Source organism: Xenopus laevis, chromosome 9_10L (assembly GCF_017654675.1).
Source record: "Xenopus laevis strain J_2021 chromosome 9_10L, Xenopus_laevis_v10.1, whole genome shotgun sequence".
Classification (NCBI taxonomy): Eukaryota; Metazoa; Chordata; class Amphibia; order Anura; family Pipidae; genus Xenopus; species Xenopus laevis.
In genome coordinates, this window is record NC_054387.1 from 16,052,955 (window position 1) to 16,074,287 (window position 21,333).

The following is a 21,333-nucleotide window of genomic DNA, read 5'->3' on the forward strand; positions in this document are numbered from 1 at the left end:
CAACAGGATTGTTTTGACTCCAATAAAAATGATATATTAGTTACAATCAAGTACAAGGTATTGTGTTATTATAATAGAGAAAAAAAATATATTTTTGAAAATATGAATTATATGATTATACTGGAAACTATAGGAGGTGCCCTTCCTGTAATTCCTTCCTGAGCGTTCTGGATAAGGAATCCTATGCTTACAACAGCTGGCTGTTGGTAATTAATAGACATCTCATTTTGTAAAAAGGAGGCAAACTGATAAAAGAAAAGTCCACAGTATGAAGAGCCATGTGCAGAGAGAATTTGGGAGAATGTGAAACAAGACACTACAAGCCCAGACGACACAGTATTCTACAAATACTATAGAAAGTAGAAGTACTGTGTAATAGAATCAAAACTACATACTATTTTCTGTCATATTAATATTTCATATTTTTACACTCAACAGTTGGAATTTTACTAATTTGTGCACAAAATCAGTGTCTTTATGCCAGCTTTAAGGGTTTCTAAAAATAAATGTAACCTGTTTTAAGATTATTTACTCACTTCTCGATGCAGAACTGCAAGAATGCGAAACAGGAGTTCATAAACAGAAAGGGCAATGCTCCATCATGTGCAAAGATCAAGTACTGCACTTACATATCTTCTACAGGTCTGGTCTCATTAATCCCCGCTGTTACAATTGCCCTGCTAAAGAAGCAAATGTACTTATATTACTGTCCAAGTAAATTATTTACTACAGCAATTCTAAGGAACTCTTTGCTCATTATCTAATTATAGAAAATCTATGAGCAACAAAAGTACACGGCTTTTACTTTATTGTAATCTAAGCAGCTGTGTCAATCGATTACTTGGTGTGGGGTTTTTTTTTTAAAAAGTTTTTATTGCCTTCTATTCTGTACTTCCCTAAATTAAGATTAAAAGGCTATTTGGTTGCTGAGCTCAGCTATCAAAGCAATAAACAAGCTGTCAGCTAAGGTGCTAATTCAGGAAAATAACTGCCTGCAATTTACTGGCAACACACAGCAGACACGTAGATGATTGTAACACCCACATTCTGAAATATGAGCTTCATGGGCAATAGGTTACATGAATCAATGACAGCTTTCAAAATGAAAGGCAGCAACCAGCTCCTCAGAACTGTCATCTGTAAGGTCATCAAGACTCTGGTCAGACTCCTGCCCTTTTTTTTTTTATAACAGGTTGTGGAACCCCTTGGTGCCTAAAAATATGTATGAAATTTGTAAGCCTTGTTACTTGAATACATTCGAATGAATCTTTTCATAGAGGCTCCCCACCTTTTAATCAAGTTGATGAGCAGAAGAGAATATGAACCCCTAAGCCAAACACTGACCTTTAAAACAGAGGATCAACAAAAGTTGTAAAAAAATCTATATTTTATTCCTTTGCTGAAAAACAGGCGTTGAGTAGACAGTTTATTTGTGAGAATATATTTGGCATCTTGCACAAGTTCTTCTATGCAAGGTTATTGATGACATTTATTTCACTTTAAAGAAGATATTTTTGCTGACTGTAATTTCCGCTCAGCAGATGGCTGTTTGATAGCCATGTGGTTATTGGTTAAGGTCCCATTCACTTTTTGGTTGCTGTCAATAGTGGAGTTTTTAGTTTTTTCTGTTCCTTGTTGACCATGGATGAGCAAGACTTGCTTTGGGGGTCTGATGTGTGTGGTACTCTGAGTTTTGGGGTTGCAATCAGATTTTTTGTTGTTAGTTTGTGTGAAGTTGGCTGCTGTGCTTCTTTTAGTCACACACTTGTCTTCTAGTGTCTGCTTCTGAGCAGAAAAACAACCTGATGTTTCATCAGAAACCTTAGTACTTAGTTTTTTTGCACGTTTCAAAGCACGCTCTTCAGTATGAAAAGTTTTTCTGTAGGTGTGGTTTTCTTGGCCATCATTTACTTTAGAAATATTTATCTGTTTGCCTGATTTACTCTTTTGCGTTTTCCCATTGTGAGGGATACCAAGCCTTGCCTTAGCAACTTTTGACTTTTCAGCCTCTACAGTTTGAATTTGAAGCCATTCTAACTGGAGAAGCCGGTCCATATATTTCTCTAGGAATCCTGATGGTATAGATCTCAATGAATTTTTCTCCTCGGTGTTTATGAGAGTTGCAAGCTTTGGCAAGTTCCACGAATTGTAAGGTGAAGGGAGGAAGTCAGGGTACTGGAACTTATTGCCATCGGGGTTTAGGTCACTGAAACATCCAGGCAATATCTCTTCTGCCCTCAGGATCAGTCCTGGAGGTGTAAATGTTGATGGTGGCATGGGGATCCTTTCAGAATCAGAGAGGTCACTTGCGCTGTCTTCATCTTCACTGATGAGTCTGGCAGATTTAAAGTCCATAAAGAATTTCTCCAAAGACTCACTTTCATGCAGAGGTGATTTTGCACTGGCGTTGTCTGATAAGGCTATAGGAATCACGGGTGATTCATGCAACCCATTTAAATAACCAGACTGGTTTGTCGCGCTCTCTCTAGTACTGGGGAAATCATGGGAGTCATACTTTAAGCATAGGTCTTTTTGTGGTCTTTTGTCACCAGGAAAATCATCATGAAGCATCTCCTTTTTTTGCTTCTGTACTCTGTATTTCAATATAAGAAACAGTAACACAATAATTATAAAAGCAGTAAACTGCATGCTGCATTGGTGTGTGTGCCCAAAACCTGATTGTGTGGAGTAGTACTGTATAGCTCTAAACGAAAAAAGGTTACTTTGCTTCTTAAAAATGTAGTCAAAATTGCTGCAAAATGCATATCACTGGACTCTTTTTTTATGGCTGGGGTTCTAACTAGGGATGCACCAATTCCAGGATTCAGTTCGGGGTTCGGCCAAGATTCGACATTTTCCAGCAGGATTCGGATTTGGAAACAAATAACTCTTTCTCCCTTGTTTCTCTAATTTACATATGCAAATTAGGGTTTGTATTTGGCCAAATCTTTCACAAAGGATTCGGCCCAACCCTAAAATAATGGATTTGGTGCATCCCTAACTATACATTGAGGCAAAAAAATAGCCACACAAGTCAGATGATATTGTGACTTAATTCTAGCGTGTGTGAAACAGCACACTTGTAAGGGCATGCATTTGGACACCCATGAGCTTCCAACTTTGTGCCAGAAGAAGATAAGATCCTCTTTGACAGCATATGAGTTAAATATTGCACCACATAAGTGAAGATCAGGGTAATTTACATTTCCCCAGGGAATAAGTGCAAGAGCAGACAATGGGGTCAGAGTTTGGGGATGGGTCGGCACACTGCCTTATTAGTCTTAATAACCTCTCCGTAATTGATTTCACTTTCCCCATAAACCTTAGGGCAACAGCAGACAGAGAGTAGGCTCTGCAGGCTGAAAGAAGCGGATCCACTCTGTGCCCCATCTCTATTGATTTTAATAAGATCCGCTAGGGTGCAGTCACGCACAGTGGAGCAGAAGTCTGGCAGAAAATGTGAAAGGAGAGGTTTCTGGGCTGACCTCTGCTCTGCTGTGTATGTCTGCATGCAAGTGGAAATGGTCTCTAAATACGTGTTAGATTTTATGGAAATTACTAATACAGATTTTTAATAGAAATACGTACCTTGGTTGAGGCTTGTTTGAAAGTTTCATTTCCTTTGCAGAAGGTTTGCATCGGAATTCCTTTGAGTCATGGAATAGCTAGAAAACAAATTATAGTAAAGTTAGAGAATTTGATTCAACAACTTTAGAAGGACACCGGTTTCAAAAGGGTACACCTGCTGCTTATTTATCAATTTGTGTATTACATATGAGGCACTTTCTTATGCCAAATTTGGGGTTTGTTAAAAAATACAATAATTGGAAACCTATTTATCTAACCAGGAAGTTGCTTTTCAGAATTTAATTCAGATCCTATTTTAAAAAATTGTGTTGTACAATATAGAAACAAATAATAAACTATAAAATATAAAAACTCGCTAATTGAAAAATGTAGATTACATAAAGAAAATTTTATATGAGGCATCTCCAAAATATTATGCCTATAATATGAGTATAGGCATAAGATCTATTATCTGGTATGCTTTGGACCTGGGTTTCCAGATAAGCGGTTCTTCCATAATATGGATTGTATGGATTACTGGTGTTTGGATAAGTCAGTTGATGAAAAATTCAAAAAAATAAATCAATTAAAAAATAAATTACCAGTTTTTTATGGCTGTGATTATGACTGTCAGAATTTGGCAACTGGTCCTGGTTCTCTGGTTCACTGGAACTGAATCTGACAGAACACGATTTCCTTAGGATCTGAACAGTAAAAAATAAAATTAATATTTCTGCTAAATAGCAGCAGAAATAGTACTCAATAAATATATATATATTTTTTTTTGCTTAATGAACAGAAAATGTCTCTCAGATCAATAAGCAGATAGAATTATCCAGCTTGTGGGTTCGCCTAATTATGGTTAAGATCTGGTTCCGTTTTCAGCAAACTGGAAATCGTATGGCTTTGGAGCATCCCTAGATTTGATAGTGAATAAAGTTAGGCAGAGTTGTTAGTCTATTTTTGAAGTGTATTGGCCTGAGGGAGGAATGCTTGCATCAGTGAGATTTTGACAACCATGTGGGTGTCCAAACAAGCCAAGTCCGATCACTCAGCAGTATCACAAGCCACACTTCCATGTATGCTTAGCTTACATTATGCAAAGCAGCACACTGGTGAGTGATGAACTCAAAGATAATATCAATATTTGCTAAAATATAAAGGGTGCTGTAGTATCCAGCTATGCAAATTATGTAGCCTGTAGTAGGGAAAGCAGGTAAAAATACAAAAGGTTTTAAAGCTATCATTATCATATAAAGGAGGATGTACATAAACATATGCTTTAAAAAAACAGGCAAATATGAACATTTTTTATATATATATATATATATATATATATATATATATATATATATATATATATATATATATATATATATATATATATAGCTACATGCATATGGTAATGCATATGCATTTATATATATATAGCTACATGCATGGTAACAAGAAAAAAAAAAAAAAGCTGAATGTTTACATGGGGTAACTGATTTCATGAGAAAAGTGCGTATGTGGTGAATGAATGAATGAATGAATGTCCCAATGCTGCAGGGGACTGACTTAATGGCATTTAAAATAATACACATTGTCACAGAAGAAGACATAATAGACTTAATTCTTTACATTACCATTTCGGTGTTGTTTTCATGTGCATGACTGGTCTTTTTCATTCTAAAAGATGGTGAGGGAAACGCGTGAAATCCTCCAAGCGATCAGACATTATCCCATTGGCTCTTTTCTATTTATAAACTGGAATGGCACCTCCTCTATCCATTGCCCTTTTTGCTTTCCCTTCAGAGCAGCACAATGCCTGCAGCAGGAGGAACGCGGAGGCTGCTCTATATAGCAGCACTTATTCTAATCCTCTGGTCGTCTCCGTTAGCTACAGTCACCGTGACACTATTGTCTTGATGTCACTGTTGAAATTTGATGTGATGGTTGTAAATAGAAGAGTTAGCTCCTCCCATTCATCCTTGCAGGTACTTGATTGGTATGGCCATTGCAAAGCATCATGGGTCACAACTTCAGCACCGAGCTACATGCAATCATTTATAGCATGAAGTGACTGTAGACAGCTGCCATAAATAGATTTAAATGTCAAAAGGCATAGGCATAGTGCATGTATGCCTATGCCTTTTGACATTTAAATCTATTTCTTGCAGCTGTTGCTGGAAAACAGGCAGATGGTGTGGAGTCCAAGCGCTGTCATCCCTTTTTTGGCATGAAACCCCTATGCCAGTCTAAGTTTGTGTGTGTTTTTATGCCACTCACACTGATGTGACTAGGTTTGATAGTATCAGCCTCTGACATATGCACAGTGATTCCCAAGTAGAATTACCCACAAATTGGTTTCCTCTCTCTCTATAGCACTGCAAGTCCAGAACTGAATGACTGAGAGGAGTCTTGGCCAATCAGAAGAATGGGTGTTCTGGTCCTTGCTGCTGACAGCGAATGATAGCAGAGGAAACCCTTTTGTATTGGCTTTATAGCAGACACCGAGGCAGAGGGCAGTGTGGGGGAAGCTGTGGGTCTCCCAGCTAAAGAAAACGTGCATCTATAAGCTCTCTGTCCAACAATGTTCATCCACGTGATCCACGAGATTGTGCCAGGCTGGTGCACAGGTTCTGATTGTTCTGTTTGCAGTGCACAATGGGAGTGGTTACAGGCAGCAGCAGAAGATTATCACTGGAAGTAGTGCCTCCCACGGACTCCTGTCGGTGACCCCGGAATTATAATCGTAATCTTCCTGCATTGCTAATGAGTGGTTAAGAAGACTTTGGAGTTCAGTGAATTCAAACCAAGGCCAGGCAAATGAGGCTGCTGCAGACAAGCCATTGAAAAGCAAGAGTTGGAATAAGAGTGCAATCAGAGAAGCCTTCCTGTACTAACATGTCTTACAGGCTCCCTCCATTCATAATGCCGCAGAGCTATAAGCAGAAAGTGGAGCTCAGTATCCCTCGGAGCCCGAGTTACATTAATAACCTGTACCAGAATGCACAGCTGGCACAGGGATTTGGGGGACCAGGTACAAAATTCACACGGCCCGCTGAAGGATCCAATCGGCTGCCTCGAGCCCAGAGCAAGGTAAACCATGGCTGCGACCCAGAAGTGAGACCTATTATGCGGCGAAGAACCAAATCTCTGCCCAGTTCGCCCGAAAGAAAGCGTGCCATAAGATGCCAGCCCAAATGCCATAAAGTCAGATTTGCAGATTCTCTTGGTTTGGAGTTGGCAGAGGTTAAAGTCTTCAGTTCTGCAGATGATCCTTCCATCCCACTGCATGTCCTCTCCAGACTATCCATAAACTCAGACCTGTGCTGCAGTCAAGAGCTGCAAGTCCCCATCCAGTACTTGGAGCCTGATTTCCAACAGCCGAAAGATAGCGGGGATTTCCTGGATCGGCTGCAGCAACAGTGTGTTTGTTTGGAGCGAGTAGCAAGTTCAGAGGAGAAGGGCATTTCTGGAACAGTGTGGATTGTCAATCTGGCCTTTGAGAAATGTGTTACAGTCCGGTATACATTCACCAACTGGAAAAACTATTACGAGGCCAAGGCAGCGTGGAAGAACAGTGCAGAGAAAAGTGGCTGGGATGTATTCACTTTTGCCATTCCTATACCCCCTTTCCTCCACCATATTTGCTCAGTGATACAGTTTGCCATCAGGTATCAGGTCGCTGGCGAGGAGTACTGGGATAACAACCAAGGCAAGAACTACACGTTCACGTACAGAAGCCATACTCTCCGAATGCCAAAGGACAGTGAGCAGAGCTGGATTCACTTCATCTGATCAGACTGATGCACAAATGAACATCACAGGGGCTGCTGTCCTATTACAGTTTCATTAGCAGATAATCAAAGGGGGTCAGGAATGTTTGGTATGGATGGAAACTAGACTGAGTCAATGATCTTTTAATGCAAAGGGGGCAAGTTATATATAGTGTTGGGGAAAAATCCAAAGACCAGAGATCATTTGAGGTGAAAGGCTACAAAGGCCTGGAGTAAGGAATGGAATCTTGAATTACAGGAAGAATAGCCAATCTGAATTGATAGGGTCCCCATCTGTATGGGGGGAAATTATACAAATCAGGCATGTCCATTTTGTGGCCCCTGATCTTTTAATGCAAATGGAGCAAGTTGTACTTCAGTCAACGGTTCACAGGGCTGGAGTATGAAGAGGACTACTGAATTACTGGAAAATTACAGGAAAATCAATCAATAATCTGTGTACAAGATGTGCAAATAGTGGCCCTCAACCTGTTGTTGCACTAACTTAGACCTTCCTGCCAACAGTTGAAGGCTGATGGAGGATTCTGGGAGTTGCATCTTAAGAACAGCTGAGAGTTTGCAAGCTGGACTTAATATCAATAATGTATGTCCTGCACATGGTACATGCTCTCTCTCTTACCTTGAAAATGTTTTGATGCAGAAGTGGTCTTTCCTGGGATCAAGTGCAAGGGGACACAAGCTCCTCTTATTTAATTACTGACAGCAGGACTGTCATCCGGGGGGGGGTGGAGGTTGTTCTAGGGTAATTCAATTAGTAGCCTGTGGCTAAGGGAGGGCTGCAAGAGAGACAAAGGAATGATTTGTGGGTCTCAAATCATTTGCATGATCAGGTTGGTTTGGGGGTATCTCAGGCTCAGTTCTACTTGTTGACAGGGCCGATCAACCTTGGGGGCAATGGTACATTTAAATTTTGGGTGATTTGCATTTTGGGTGATTTGAACATATTTCTTCTCACTAAAAACATGGTATCAGAATGCCTGGTGCCCCTTTATGTGAAAATACCATGATTCTCAGCTTGAAAGGGCTCAGAAGGCAAAATACCCAAACTTGTTGCACGTGCGATTGGCCTTAAAGGAGAAGGAACAGCTTTGTCCACTTGGGGGTGCCAAATGTTAGGAACCCCAAGTGATTGTATTGACTTACCTGAAACCCTGGGCCGGTGCTCCTATCAGCAGAAAACTGCACCGGCCCGGGGTTATAACAGTGAGCACCACGGAACGATCCTATTCCAGCTTCTTCTTTCTTCAAATTTCCCGGGGCAGACACATGCACAATTGAATGAAATAGCCGGCTTTTTAGTTAAAGTTCGGCTTTTCGTTCTACTGCGCATGAGCAGCTGCATGTAGAAAGAGGAAGACGGAAGAGGAACGCTACGTGGTGCTCACTATTATAAGCCTGGGCCGGTGCAGTTTTCTGCTGATAGGAGCACCGGCCCAGGGTTTCAGGTAAGTCAATATAATCACTTGCGGGTGCCTAATATTTGGCACCCTTAAGTGCACAAAGCCTTTCCTTCTCCTTTAAAGGCGATCTCCATCCAAAAATTTCATGCACAATATGTAATTCGAAGCAATCTTTATAATACTATTAATTGTTTAGTTAAACGATTTTAAAATTCTTTGTAAATGTCATTGAAAGCAGTATTGTACTTTCTCTTCCCCAGTACTGACTCTTCCCCAGGTCTGTTAATCAGATGGCTTCTTGCACATTGCTTCCGAAGTCAGTACCAGCAGCACAGATACCGCTTTTAGCAGCAATTACATTTACAAATAATTTTAAGCTACTGAAAATAAATGTTTTGATGTACCTTTGACAGTTGCTTAGAATTACATTTCATTTTTACACTAATACACCAAATGTTACAGTTAGCAATGCACCTTAAATTTTAAACTGACTTAATGAGAAGTTACAGTATTTATGTTGATTGTGTAAAATTGGGCACATCTGCATTATTGGTCCATGTGTGCTTTACCAAATGAAGAGAACTTTCACTGGCACAGTAGTTAATGTATTGCTATAGTATTATATTTGATATTTGCACAGAAAAGTACAAGGCAATTATATATGCAATCATTTAATTGTTGTATTAGTTATGTACAATCCCTGCTGTTAGGGCTTGTATTCACAATCGGTATAGAAAGTGAGCTATGCAGTCTTATTCTAGTATGGCTTTCTACCTGTTGCCAAACACGTGGTACCCTGCTCAGGAGTGGCACCTTCCCCTGTCTGTAAGTATTGCAGTCTAAATGGGACAGGCTGCATTTTGCAATACTTTATCCAGCATTGCAGTGGTTGGCTACCGCACCACAGTTCCTAAAGTGTGTACAGGTATGGGACCAGTTATTCAGAATGCTCGGGACCTTGGGTCTTCCAGATAATGGCTAGTTATAGTTTGGCTTAAATACAAGCTACTGTTTTATCACCACAGAGAAAAAGAAAATCGTTTTAAAAAATTTGGATTATTTGTAATAATCACGTATTCCATACCTGTACACTACAGTATAAGTTGTAAATACAGTCACCTATATATGCAACAAAGTCTGGTTTGGGGCAACACAACAAAACCATATATATATATACATTTTATTAATCATGCACACAGAATGTGTTTCAGATAAGTATGGAATTAATGGCATGATACATCAGGGACAGTGAACTTATAGTAGTGGAGTGAGAAAAAAATATAAAATACTTTGTAGACAAAGCAATGCTATTTGCATTGCGTTTCAGCTGTAACGGTGCTTTCAATAAATAAAGGCAAAGTATATCTATACTTTGTCTTTATTTATTGATCAAACTGTTAAAGCTGAAACGCGATGCAATAGCATTGCTGTACAACTTAGAGTCCTGCAGCGGGTCAGGTTACACGCAAAAACCTGCGGTATCCTGCGTGCTGCAGGTAGAAGTTTCATGAGTGGGTATAGATGCTGGTTGGTGGTTCTTCGTGTTTTCGGGTCGCGGGACGGGTCTTCTCAATAGCGAGTTTTACTCCTTTTTTTCTGATCACGCCTACTTCTAATGATGGCACTTCCGGTTTACAATGACAGCACTTCCTGTTTTAAATCTTTTTTCTGATCAAGTGGGTCACGGGTCAGGTTTAAAAAATTGGTTCCACGCAGGACTCTAGTACAACTCATGTTGTGTCGCTTTCGGCAAAATTTACAGTAAACATTTGTTGTCATTAATTTTACAAGACATTATTGTTACATCAAAAGATTATTTACGACCGAGAAAGGTGCCAGTTTCAGTTAAAACAGAGGCATTAAATCAGGGATAGCCAATGCAGAGAAACTTATAAAAACAATATTATAGTTACAGCTGGTTGTAATGTGCTTTACTATACTCAATGTAGTCTCTGATTTAATAGGAAAGTTTGGAGAAATAAGTAGAGCATTGATGATAAAACACACATTATGTATATAAAGATTTGTGTGTCTTGCACGAGGCCTTTCACACAAGAAACACTTCTTTACTATGGGAAAGGCAACCTCGGGTACCTTATCTGAACTGGTGTGAAAAATTTAAAAGTTTTGCTTTTGCAATAAAATGCACAGACATCTACTAATCCCATGTCATTAGAATGAGAAGGATCTATTCCTGGTATTTCTGAGACATTAGGTCTCATTTAGATTGAAGAGAAATTAGGCTTAAAATAAATTCCAGAACTTGATCATTATCACCTTATGACATAGGGTTTGTTGATAGGAACATGAGCTAATGCAGGGGTACCCAAAAGGCAGACTGGGATCTACCAGTAGACCATTAGCTGGTGAGCAGTAGATCTCAAGACACTATCAACAAACAGCTTGTCTAAATCACCAGATCATTCAGATATTTATTATGTTAAGGTTACATAAGATAGTGTTTTTTTTAAATTATAGCAAAATACAATTTCCCATCAATCAATATTTAAGTAATATTTTCCATGGAGCAGAATGCTAATAATGTTTATATGGCTGAAGATCTAATGGGACAACATCACTAAAAGTAGACCTCCCATTAGAAAAGTATGGGCACTAATGAGCTAAGGTCTCAGATATGCCTGGAGTAGGTCATTGGATATGTCTATACCTATACAAAAGCAGATTTGCATCAGACAATATTAAAGGGGTCCTCAATCCCAGCAATTTTGCAATATACATTAATTAAAAAACATCAGTGTATTTAATGTAGGGTTACCAAATCACTTAAAAATATCAGGGACACTTCTAATAAAAGCACAATGCAGGGCTGCAATGACTGCATTTAAATCTAATTACAATCAGTGCAGCCCTACTAGCTTGATTTTCTATGTGTCCCTGAATTTTAAAGTGGTCCAATAACCCAAATATGATTCTGATGTTGCTTCGATTTATAGGCTCTTTCATTATGTGAAACCCAATTTTTGAGTGCAAACAAATTCAGTTTTTGAAAGGTTGTTAAATAATTACCGTTAGCACTGAGGGTACCATTATACACTGCTCTGCTGCTGGAAATCCCATATTGGACGTCGAAAGTGAAGTTCAGAAACTTGTCCTGATTGAAATGAATAAAAACAGTAGATAAAATGCACTGGGAAATATAAGGGATGCGATAGCCTGATGTTTTTAATATATACAAAAAAATATCCTTTCATGCTAACAATTTACTTTAGTAAATATACTAAAATAGTATCTACATGGATTGTTTAACTTCTTGTTATTGATTGTTTGCACTGAGTTAATTGACTTTTTTTTTTTAATAATTAAAATCATAATTTATCCCTTTGTGTGGAATATATTTTCTGTATGCAAAGTATTCAGCAAGGCTACCATGCTAAACTGGAAGTTGATTTCTCCCTGCACATAGGTCTTAAGTCAAGCACAAGTCTGTGGATTTTTGCCCACTTTAGCCACTAAAGTGCAGGACCAAATTGGGCTAATTATAATGTAGGCAGATTAAAGGTAAGATAAGATCTTGTCAATTTGTCAAATGAGCGAATCCAAATGGGCGCCAACAGGATGAGGACCAGATCAACTAACCGATGAATAAATTATCTTTTAAATTATGGATGAATAAAGATTTACAATGTTTTAAAATTGTAGTGCGGAACCGCTTCTTCTTATCTTCTATAGAATTCATCCGACCTGGTAAATATGAAGATTAGTGTAGGAACAAACTGGCAGTTAGCTTTTCAGTCTGCTCCACATTACAATTTTTTTTTAACTTTATACAACAAAGCATTGCTTTCCCTATACCTTGCTTAAAGAGCACCTGTTGGGAAAAAATGTTATCCCCAACCAAAGGTGAGGGCTAATAGAGCCCGCATTCCGGTTGGGGATAACAGTAGTTTTTTTTTTTATTAAAAATGCCCGCCACCAGCGCTACGCTACTCGCACCGGGAGGGAGCTCCCGGTGCGAGCAGTCATGTTGTGTCACTCGCATGTGCATAACGAGCTATTCGGGGCACATTTTCATTAGACGTATGCAAGTAACCGGACATGGCTGCTCGCACCGGGAGCTTTCTTCCGGTGTGGGTAGCGTATAACAGGCAGGAGGCATTTTTTTTTTTAAAAAAAAACAAAAAACTACAGTTATCCCCAACCGGAATGCGGGCTCTATTAGCCCTCACCTTTGGTTGAGGATAACATTTTTACCCAACAGGTGCCCTTTAATGCCTATCGGGAGTAGACCACATTGCTCATCTGACAAGATTTTCAAACCTGCCCAACAGATATGTTTTTGGGGAAGCTGTTGGGGCCCATACTCTACATAAATCTGCTTGTGTATGGCCAACTTTAATACTATAGTATTCATTCAAACTGGCAGTTAGCTTTTCAGTCTGCGCCACATAACAATTTGTTTCAACTTTTGGAAATTTATTTCATAAAAATACAACAAAGGATTGGATTCTCATACCTTGCTTAAGTGTAGAACCATTTCATGATAGGTTAAAAGTCGATGTTCAGTTATAGGTTACAAGTAGACCTAGTCTAAACTGCTTTTCCGTCTGACCTTCATTATTTCTTTTGTCTATTCCTTTTCTTTCATGGAAACCTCTGGTGTAACTACCTATAGAGCAGACCCTCTGGCAGCAGCAGGGGGCCTGGACTGCGGTGTCTGCTGCTTCATAGTCCCCTTCCCCGACCCATCTTTTGCTTTTAAAATATCATTGCAGTGCCAGCCAAGGAGGTGTGGCGCAAGTGGGGCCACGCTACCAAGTTACACCACTGATGGAAACCTAAAAGTTATTGGCTGCAAAGGATCAATTATATTTTTTAATGTCGTAACTTGCTTTCCAGGCCCTATACTATTGTGACTTGGTTGCTAGGGTAATAAAGCCATAGCAACCAGATAGTAGTGAAACTTTCACGTCTGAGAGCTTTTAAATAGAAATGGTAAAAACAATGAAGTATAAATGTAATTGTATTTGAAAACTAAAGTGAAAAATGTGCCTATTGCTTAAATTCTGTCTCCCCTCAGTGGACTGACACAGACCTCAGCCTGTATGAGGTAAAGGATTGAACCCCAGCGCCATTTATTGAGTCAGCAAAACATCATTTAATGCAAACATTGCAGCACCAGCAGGGCCGAATTTTCAGCACTTGTGTGTAGAGAATCCACCTGTAATAAACTTAAAGAGAGTAACAATCAAGAAGTCTGCGCGCCATTACTTCTCTGAAGTGTTTGCAGTCAGTGCACTGCAGCCTCACTTCCACACGGAGTCTGCGCAGTGTAAGCCAGAAGCTGATTGGAGCGTGAGACTGGTTCAACTCAAACAGTGCAGGGGGAGGAGCCGGGAGGAGTAGGAGGCGGCAAGAGAAGGGAGCTCCCGGTGCTGATGTGTTTCTGTCAGCAAAGTTTCCAGTTGTGATGTTATAAGGTGAATAAAGGAGTGAGTGATTGTTTATTAGCTACATACATATCTATCATAATGATAGTAAGACCTTTGTCTGAAACGAGGCTGCTGGTTTAAAGTGAAAGGGAACAGAGCTAAAGCAATATGTCACTTAGTTGCCTTCTATAAATGTCGAATGGCCTTTAAATCCAATATTTGGTATTTGTTATGGAATATGAATATACAGTGAATATGTTAGTGCTTTGTATTGATCAGCTAGACAGGAGCAGAGCATGCTGGGAGAGGAGCTGCTTTGAGGTAACTTGGGGTATCAGGTGTGGGTATGTGATCTTGGTGTTATTGTGGGTGCCTGGTTGTGTGTTTCTATGGGGACACCTTCTCTCAATCATTGTGGGTGCCTGTCTTTGTGGTTCCTAACACATACATACACATTTGCCCAAATCGGCCTCCTACATGCTAAATCAAATCGGGCTGAGTAGTTTGTCTTCCGGGCCAACAATTTGAAAATAATCACGTATATGTATTAAAAAAGGGATATTTTTCCAATAATGTGGACTACACAAAGGATATGTATTAGTTTATGTTTAAGATGAAATCCTGGAGATGTTGTAGGGTAATAAAAACGTGCTTCTTGCAGAGTCCTGCTACAGTCTACAGTAGCTCATAGCTTATACAAGATCCTAGGTCTGAGCCATATGTATAGGCTGTACTAAATCAGACGCATACTTAGCAGGTCCAAATGCAAAATACTTCCTGGATTTCAAGTACACAGAGGCCCAAAAAGCCCCCAAGAAGCCAAATAAATAGTGAATGTCTATGGCATTTTACAGTAGCCCCTCTGGCATTTGCCAGAATCTACAGATTGCCAGTCCGGCCTAGTACTCGGGTTTATTTAGGCTGTACTAAATCAGGTGCATACTCAGTAGCTCCAGATTCAAAATACTCCTCGGTTTTCTAGTACACAGAGGCCTAAACAGCCCAATAAATAGTGACTGTCTATGGCATCTTACAGTAGCCCCTCTGGCATTTGCCAGAATCTACAGATTGCCAGTCCTGGCCTAGTACTCTGGTTTATTTAGGCTGTACTAAATCAGGTGCATACTCAGTAGCTCCAGATTCAAAATACTCCTCGGTTTTCGAGTACACAGAGGCCTAAACAGACCCCACTGCCCAATAAATAGTGACTGTCTATGGCATCTTACAGTAGCCCCTCTGGCATTTGCCAGAACCCACAGATTGCCAGTCCAGGTCTGTCCATCGCAGTGCTTACCTGAAGTGATTTTTAAACCTAGCTGATAGATGTCTGAACAGAGTTGTGGGAGCACTCCAAGGCTACGTAAAATCCATCCAATCCAAGTACAGTGGAAGTGCGACTGATCTGGCCAAGTAAGCTACAAACTTACAAAAGAAAGGGGTTTAAGCTATGCACATTCCCTGGTCCCCTGTTTCACCAGTAATTCAGCATCTATGCAAGTGTGTATACTTTCATAAACAAGGGTTTTTAGTTACAAAGTTATGGCCGGTAAGCTGCTGATTCAAACTAAAGGAGTAGACTTGGCTGTTTAAATCTGCCCTTGGATCTATGTTCCTGCCAAAGAATAGATGTACTATAGTAAACATAGTGTGTCTGCCTGCACACGTGTATGTGTGCGACTGACTGTTACTGAATCTGTGTGCGCACCATCCTAAATAAACCTGAGTACCAGGTCCTGACTGGCAATCTGTAGATTATGGCAAATGCCAGAAGGGCCACTGTAAGATGCCACAGACAGTATCTATTTATTTGGCTTTTTTGGTTGCTGGTTGGGCCTCTGTGTACTTGAAAACCAGGGAGTATTTTGAATTTGCACCTGATTTAGTACAGCCTATACATATGTCACAGACGCAGGGGCAAATTTACTAAAGGGTGAAGTGGCTAAGCGTTACGTCATTTTGCCACTTCGCCGATTTACTAACGGGCACTTGTGTAAATTCGCTAGCGAATTAGATACACTCTGGCGCAACTTCGCACTTTTGCTTCTGACTTTTAAAACAATGTTGCAGCCAGCTCTCCTTCAACCCACCCCTTATGAATACTGATCTGCTGAACACAAATTTATTCATTGTAAAAGTGCGGGTTAGAGCACAAGGACCTGCACCTGTGGGTGTGCAAGGAAATAGTGCAATAAACATGGCACCTTGCACCTGTTTTTGCCTTTCGTCGTGTGCCAAATAGAGATTGGGTATGTATTTGGTGGCCTCCTGATCAATAACTGCTGCATGCATTTGTACCTATTGTTCTTCTAGTTCTCAATGGTAATATCATCCTCATCATGCCTGCCACACATGAATCGCAGGTAAGCTACTGTACAGCAAATATGTTACTTATTAAAGCACTGATAGATCTGAATACACAAGCCATTGTTGAATTAAACAAGCCAGCAACCTTTTGTTGTGTGTTTTTAGTTAGAAGCAAATATTGACCATGCCTTGAGTACAAGAGGACCAGACCTTCGCCCCCTGAAAGCATTTCTGCTGAATGAATCTTGTGCCGGCGGATCCCAGAAATGCAGCAAATTCCTCCTTGGAAAACTTCACAAACTGATATGCAGGGTACTTCAGTCGCTTTTAAACTGGATTTAAATCAGATCTGATGTTACACATTCCTCCTTTTTGTGGCATAAGCAGCTCTAAACTATTCAGCTGATGTTGGTACATGCAGGTCATTCACTTTGTGGTAGTGAGAAGACCATAGTTGTTGAGTCATATGGCGATTTGCTTCTTGCTGCACAGTGTCAGGTCCAGATTCAACTAAGGATTTGTCCTCTTTCTTATCTGCCATTTGTATTTTCTTGAATTACATTGAATGGATAAACGGTGCCTCCTTAGTGTTTGGGACAAAGACACATTTTCTTTGATTTACCCCTCTGCTCCTCCGTGTATAATTTTAAATCAAACAATTCAGACGTTATTAAAGTGCACATTCCAGAGTTATTTGTATACATTTCAGTCTTACCATGTAGAAATTGCAACACTTTTTATACATTGTCCCCCTCGTGGCAAGGCACCTGTATGTTTGGGACAAAGTAATGGTCGGTATGTTAAAGCAGTCATGTTTAGTACTTTGTTGCATATTCCTTGCATGCAGTGACAGCTTGAAGTCTGTGCTTCATAGACATCACACGGTGCTGAGTATCTTCACTGGTGATGCTCTGCTCTCTACTACAGCTACCTTCAACTCCTGCGTGTTCCTGGGGCTTTAAGTTTCCTCTTCAGCATATGGAAAGCATGCTCAAGAAACTCCTGCGTTGTCTTAGCAGTAGGTTTGGGATCATTATCTTGTTGCAGGATAAAGTGATGCCCATTGACTTTGGAGGAATTTACTGGAATTTGAGCAGGTGAGATGTTTCTATACACTTCAGAATTCATTGTGCAACTGCCATTATCAATGAAGATAAGTGTGCCAGTACCTGTGGCAGCCATACGTGCCCAAGCCATAACACCCACCCCCCCACCCCCAACAATGTTTAACAGATGAGCTGGTATGCTTTGGATCTTGGGCAGTTTTTTTTCCCCTTCAGATTCCTTCCGGAAGTGAGCGCAGATGCAGATCTTTTTCCCGCATGCACAGATGGGCCGATTCGGGCCTACTGCAAATGCGCGGGAAAGCTCCAAAGAAGAGGATTCGAGGATGCAAAAGATGGCGCCAAAGAGCTCCGCTGTACTACTCTGCATGAATATGCCAACGTTAATGCTAGGGACTAGAGTCCTGCACGGAACCAATTTCTAAGACCCAAACCCGCAGGCCGCGACCCGAACTGCAACCCGCATATTTAGCCACTTTGATCCACTACCCGACCCGGTCCAGCAACTGCCTTATTCGCAACCTGACCCGCAACCTGCCAACCCCCATCAAACAGGAAGTGACTGTGCTGCAAACCGGAAGTGACATTATCAAAAGTGGGCGGGGCAGAAACAAGTTTAGTAAAACTTTAAAAAAAGAGTAAAATATAGATAAGATAAGACATTTAGATGAGACCCTCGACCTGCAGACCCGCGGGTATACCTGCACCTGAAAATCCTCCCCTCATTCCTCAGGGTGCCTGCTTTTTTTGCAGGTTTTTTGCAGGACTTTACCAGGGACACTTTTTCGACTAAGGTACTATGGAGTGAGAAAGCAAGGAGGCGGCCAATGGAGGGAAGGGGATTTTTGATTAACGTAGGTTTAGTTCTCCTTTAATGATATTCCAAACAGTTCATTTTGGTAATCCTAAAGTTTGACTGATTTCTATTCTCTTTTTTTTTTTTTTAATTTATTGACAAGTTATATTCTTGTTTTTCAGCCTCATAATAAAGTAGTTTCCTTGACTTTCGTTGGCACAGCTTTTCTCCTCATGTTGAACAATGGTAACTACAGTACAGACTCAAATGTTAGTAGCAATCCTAGGTATCTTATCCCTGCACTAATGAAGCAATGCAATACAATTGAGTAATCACAAACACCCGTGATGCCAATTGTTCCAAACATTATGCTGCCCTGAAATAAGGAGGCTGACTATGTATAAAAATTATTGTCATTTCTACATGGTAACTGTCTGGAATGTGCACTTCAATCATGTCTGAATTGTTAAAAAATTACACTGAAGAGCAGGGGGTGAATCGAAAAAAATGTGTCTTTGGAGGGCAATGTATTTCATGTGTAGGTTTTTAAGTTTTTGTATTTTTTTTTCTAAACTATTTTGTAATAAGATCATCGCAAACACCCTGACACTTGCTGTAAATAGTACAAGATGGCATCCAGCGGAATGTAGGATATAGCTGTGTGTTGAAAAAGGTTCTAGAGTTAAATGGGATATATATCCACTCATATAACTGAAAGGGTAAAATGCACCACTCTATGACATGGTTTTATGTAAAAAAAAAAAAAAAAAAAAAAAGGTGCTAGAACACCACACGTCCCAAATCTATATTTTACACATGCATACATGATTCCACAAATTGAAAGTAAACCTTGATATTCATTGTCCTAAGAATCATTTCCCAACCCACTTAGGCTAAAAGTCTCCCTCTGCATTCCCTTTTTTACCCATGAGCCACACTCAAGTATACAATAATGTTGGAGAGCAACACAAGCATGCAAAAAGTTCCTTGGGGTGCCAAATAAGGGCTGTGATTGGGTATCGGTAGCCTCTATGTAGACTTGCAGCCAACAGGAGGCTCTGTTTGGCAACAGAAAAGCTAAACTAAAGTTTTAAGCCTGGAATTCAAAAAAACACCTGCTTTGAGGCCACTGGGAGCAACATCCAAAGGGTCGAAGAGCGACATGTTGCTCGCAAGCTACTGCTTGGGGATCATTGCCCTAGTGGGCGGTGCACAGATTCTCTGGTAAGCAGAGGTACACTTTTTATAATATTGCGTTTATCATGTATTTGTGACAGGGGCACCCTCTGCTGTTCTATTTGGGTAGGGCAGGAAAGAACCTAAAATACATACGGTAATGCTTCCAACATCCGTAAATCAAGATATTGCCGTTATTGGACAGAATAGCAGAGGATTGCACATTCATGAAATCTTAAAGAAAAAAATAGCTACTGCAAATTGCAAAAGTGCTCAGAAGAACAATTATACACCGTTGTATGGTTAGGTATATGTCTCCTTCAATTATTATTTCAGAAATAATATTCAGACACAGTAGCTTGGTTCTGCAGACAGAAGCAATAGAAAATAGTACAGGGAGGGACCTGGGGTTTTCCGGATAAGGGATCTTTCCATAACTTGGATCTTCATACCTTAAGTCTACTAGAAAATAATTTAAACATTTATACACCCAATAGACTGGTTTTGCTTCCAAATAAGGAATAATTATATCTGAGTTTGGATCAAGTACAATGTACTGTTTTATTATTATAGAAAAAAAGGAAAAAGTTTCTAAAAATTTGGATTATTTGTATAAAATCGAGTCTATGGGAAATGGTCTTCCCATAATTCTGGATAACAGGTTTCCGTATAACGGATACTCTACCTGTATATGTATTTTTCATCATCTGTCTTATTGCCAAGAAAATACAAGTTTACAGTTCTTTTGTCTAAATTTAAGTGTACTTAGAACAATCATTTTGAGATTGCTGCATTAAGAATGGTCCTTTCTGAGTATCATATGACAGGTAAGCACTTACCCAATAAGAGTAACAGTCTCCAGTGCGTCATTTAACACTGTTACGTTGGTGTTGTTCTAACTGCAGATAAGAACTTAGCCAATTAGTGGGAGTCAGAAGGGGTGTAAATTATAGGCTGCTACCTATTTAATCTACGACCATTAGTTCACTGAAGTCTAGCATTGTAACGGGCCCGAAGGCGCAGTAATAGTGTAGACCAAAGAGGAGACCAAACCAAGTTCGAGGTACAAGAGGGTTTATCAAAAGAATCGTCAAGGTACAGGCAAATAGATCAGACCAGGCAGCAGACAACAGGAATCGTAATAACAGGCAAGAGTCGGTACACAAGAATCAAAAGCAGTATATCACACCCAGGAACAGACGAACAGGAACCTATAGTTGGGCAAGGACTGGAAGGGGAGAGAGGTTTAAGTAGTCTCTGAGTTTGGCGCCAAAGTTGACGCACTGGCGTCAGACGCTGACGCGCTTGCGTCAGACGCAGACGCCAGCGTCCCCACGCTGACGTCCTGACGCCGGCGCCCATTCTGACGCCGGCGTCCATTCCGTCGCCGGCGGCCAATCCGGGAGCAGGAAGACGATGACACCATGGAGCTGCGCCCATCAGGAACCATGCGGTGAGGCAGGGGGTCGCCATCTTGGACGCCATCTTTGGAAGGTGAGTTAGAATCCATTACAGTACCCCCCTCCTTAGGGGGGGCCTCAGGACCACCGAGACTAGGAGAAGAAGGGAAAAGTCTATGGAACTTACGGACCAAGGCAGGCGCATGGACGTCCGAGTTCCTCACCCAGGAGCACTCCTCCGGACCGAACCCTTTCCACTCAATGAGATACTGAAGAGTACCCCTGGAAAAACGGGAGTCCAAAATCCTCTTGACTTCGAATTCCTGGTGACCATCAACCAGGACAGGAGCTGGGGAAGAAGAAGAAGGACAAGACACAGCAGGCTTAAGTAACGAGACATGAAAGACATTTGGAATCCGCATCTCCGGAGGAAGTTGAAGGCGGACCGCCA

The 21,333-nt window shown here is 40.5% G+C and overlaps 4 protein-coding genes across 11 annotated transcripts in view; 2 read left to right on the top strand and 2 right to left on the bottom strand.

The window, feature by feature from the left end:
- cdh26.L (cadherin 26 L homeolog) overlaps positions 1-1,351 on the bottom strand; it is a 72,369-nt gene extending 71,018 nt beyond the window's left edge. For 2 of the 3 annotated variants that reach the window (XM_018234984.2, XM_018234983.2), the window contains exon 1: positions 537-648. The gene's annotated coding sequence lies outside the window, so the exon portion shown is untranslated. Of the gene's footprint in view, positions 1-536 lie in introns of all 3 variants that reach the window. The other variant, XM_018234982.2, reaches the window with a different exon arrangement.
- A 21-nt stretch (positions 1,352-1,372) lies between these two features.
- On the bottom strand, positions 1,373-11,864 carry LOC108700935 (protein FAM217B). Of its 2 annotated transcripts, none has more exons than XM_018234985.2 (4): positions 11,780-11,864; positions 4,170-4,271; positions 3,589-3,665; positions 1,373-2,593 (listed from the first exon to the last, which is right to left on the bottom strand). In XM_018234985.2, the coding sequence occupies exons 1-4, from the start codon at positions 11,828-11,830 to the stop codon at positions 1,495-1,497; spliced, it is 1,329 nt and encodes a 442-aa protein (XP_018090474.1). In that variant the 5' UTR covers positions 11,831-11,864; the 3' UTR covers positions 1,373-1,494. The 2 variants fall into 2 exon arrangements, with proteins under 2 accessions (XP_018090474.1, XP_018090475.1); XM_018234986.2 differs by lacking the exon at positions 11,780-11,864 and adding an exon at positions 5,196-5,584.
- On the top strand, positions 5,743-8,487 carry ppp1r3d.L (protein phosphatase 1 regulatory subunit 3D L homeolog). The gene has a single exon (XM_018234987.2). It carries the CDS (start codon positions 6,457-6,459, stop codon positions 7,351-7,353), a length of 897 nt encoding a protein of 298 aa, XP_018090476.1. The 5' UTR covers positions 5,743-6,456; the 3' UTR covers positions 7,354-8,487.
- A 2,176-nt stretch (positions 11,865-14,040) lies between the features above and the next one.
- Positions 14,041-21,333, top strand: part of LOC108700937 (synaptonemal complex protein 2) — a 58,396-nt gene continuing 51,103 nt past the window's right edge. For 2 of the 5 annotated variants that reach the window (XM_018234988.2, XM_018234990.2), the window contains exons 1-3: positions 14,041-14,190; positions 16,453-16,502; positions 16,612-16,758. In XM_018234988.2, the coding sequence (XP_018090477.1) occupies positions 16,479-16,502; positions 16,612-16,758 (171 nt within the window). In that variant the 5' untranslated portion in view covers positions 14,041-14,190; positions 16,453-16,478. Of the gene's footprint in view, positions 14,203-16,452; positions 16,503-16,611; positions 16,759-21,333 lie in introns of all 5 variants that reach the window. The other 3 variants (XM_018234989.2, XM_018234991.2, XM_041576161.1) reach the window with 3 other exon arrangements.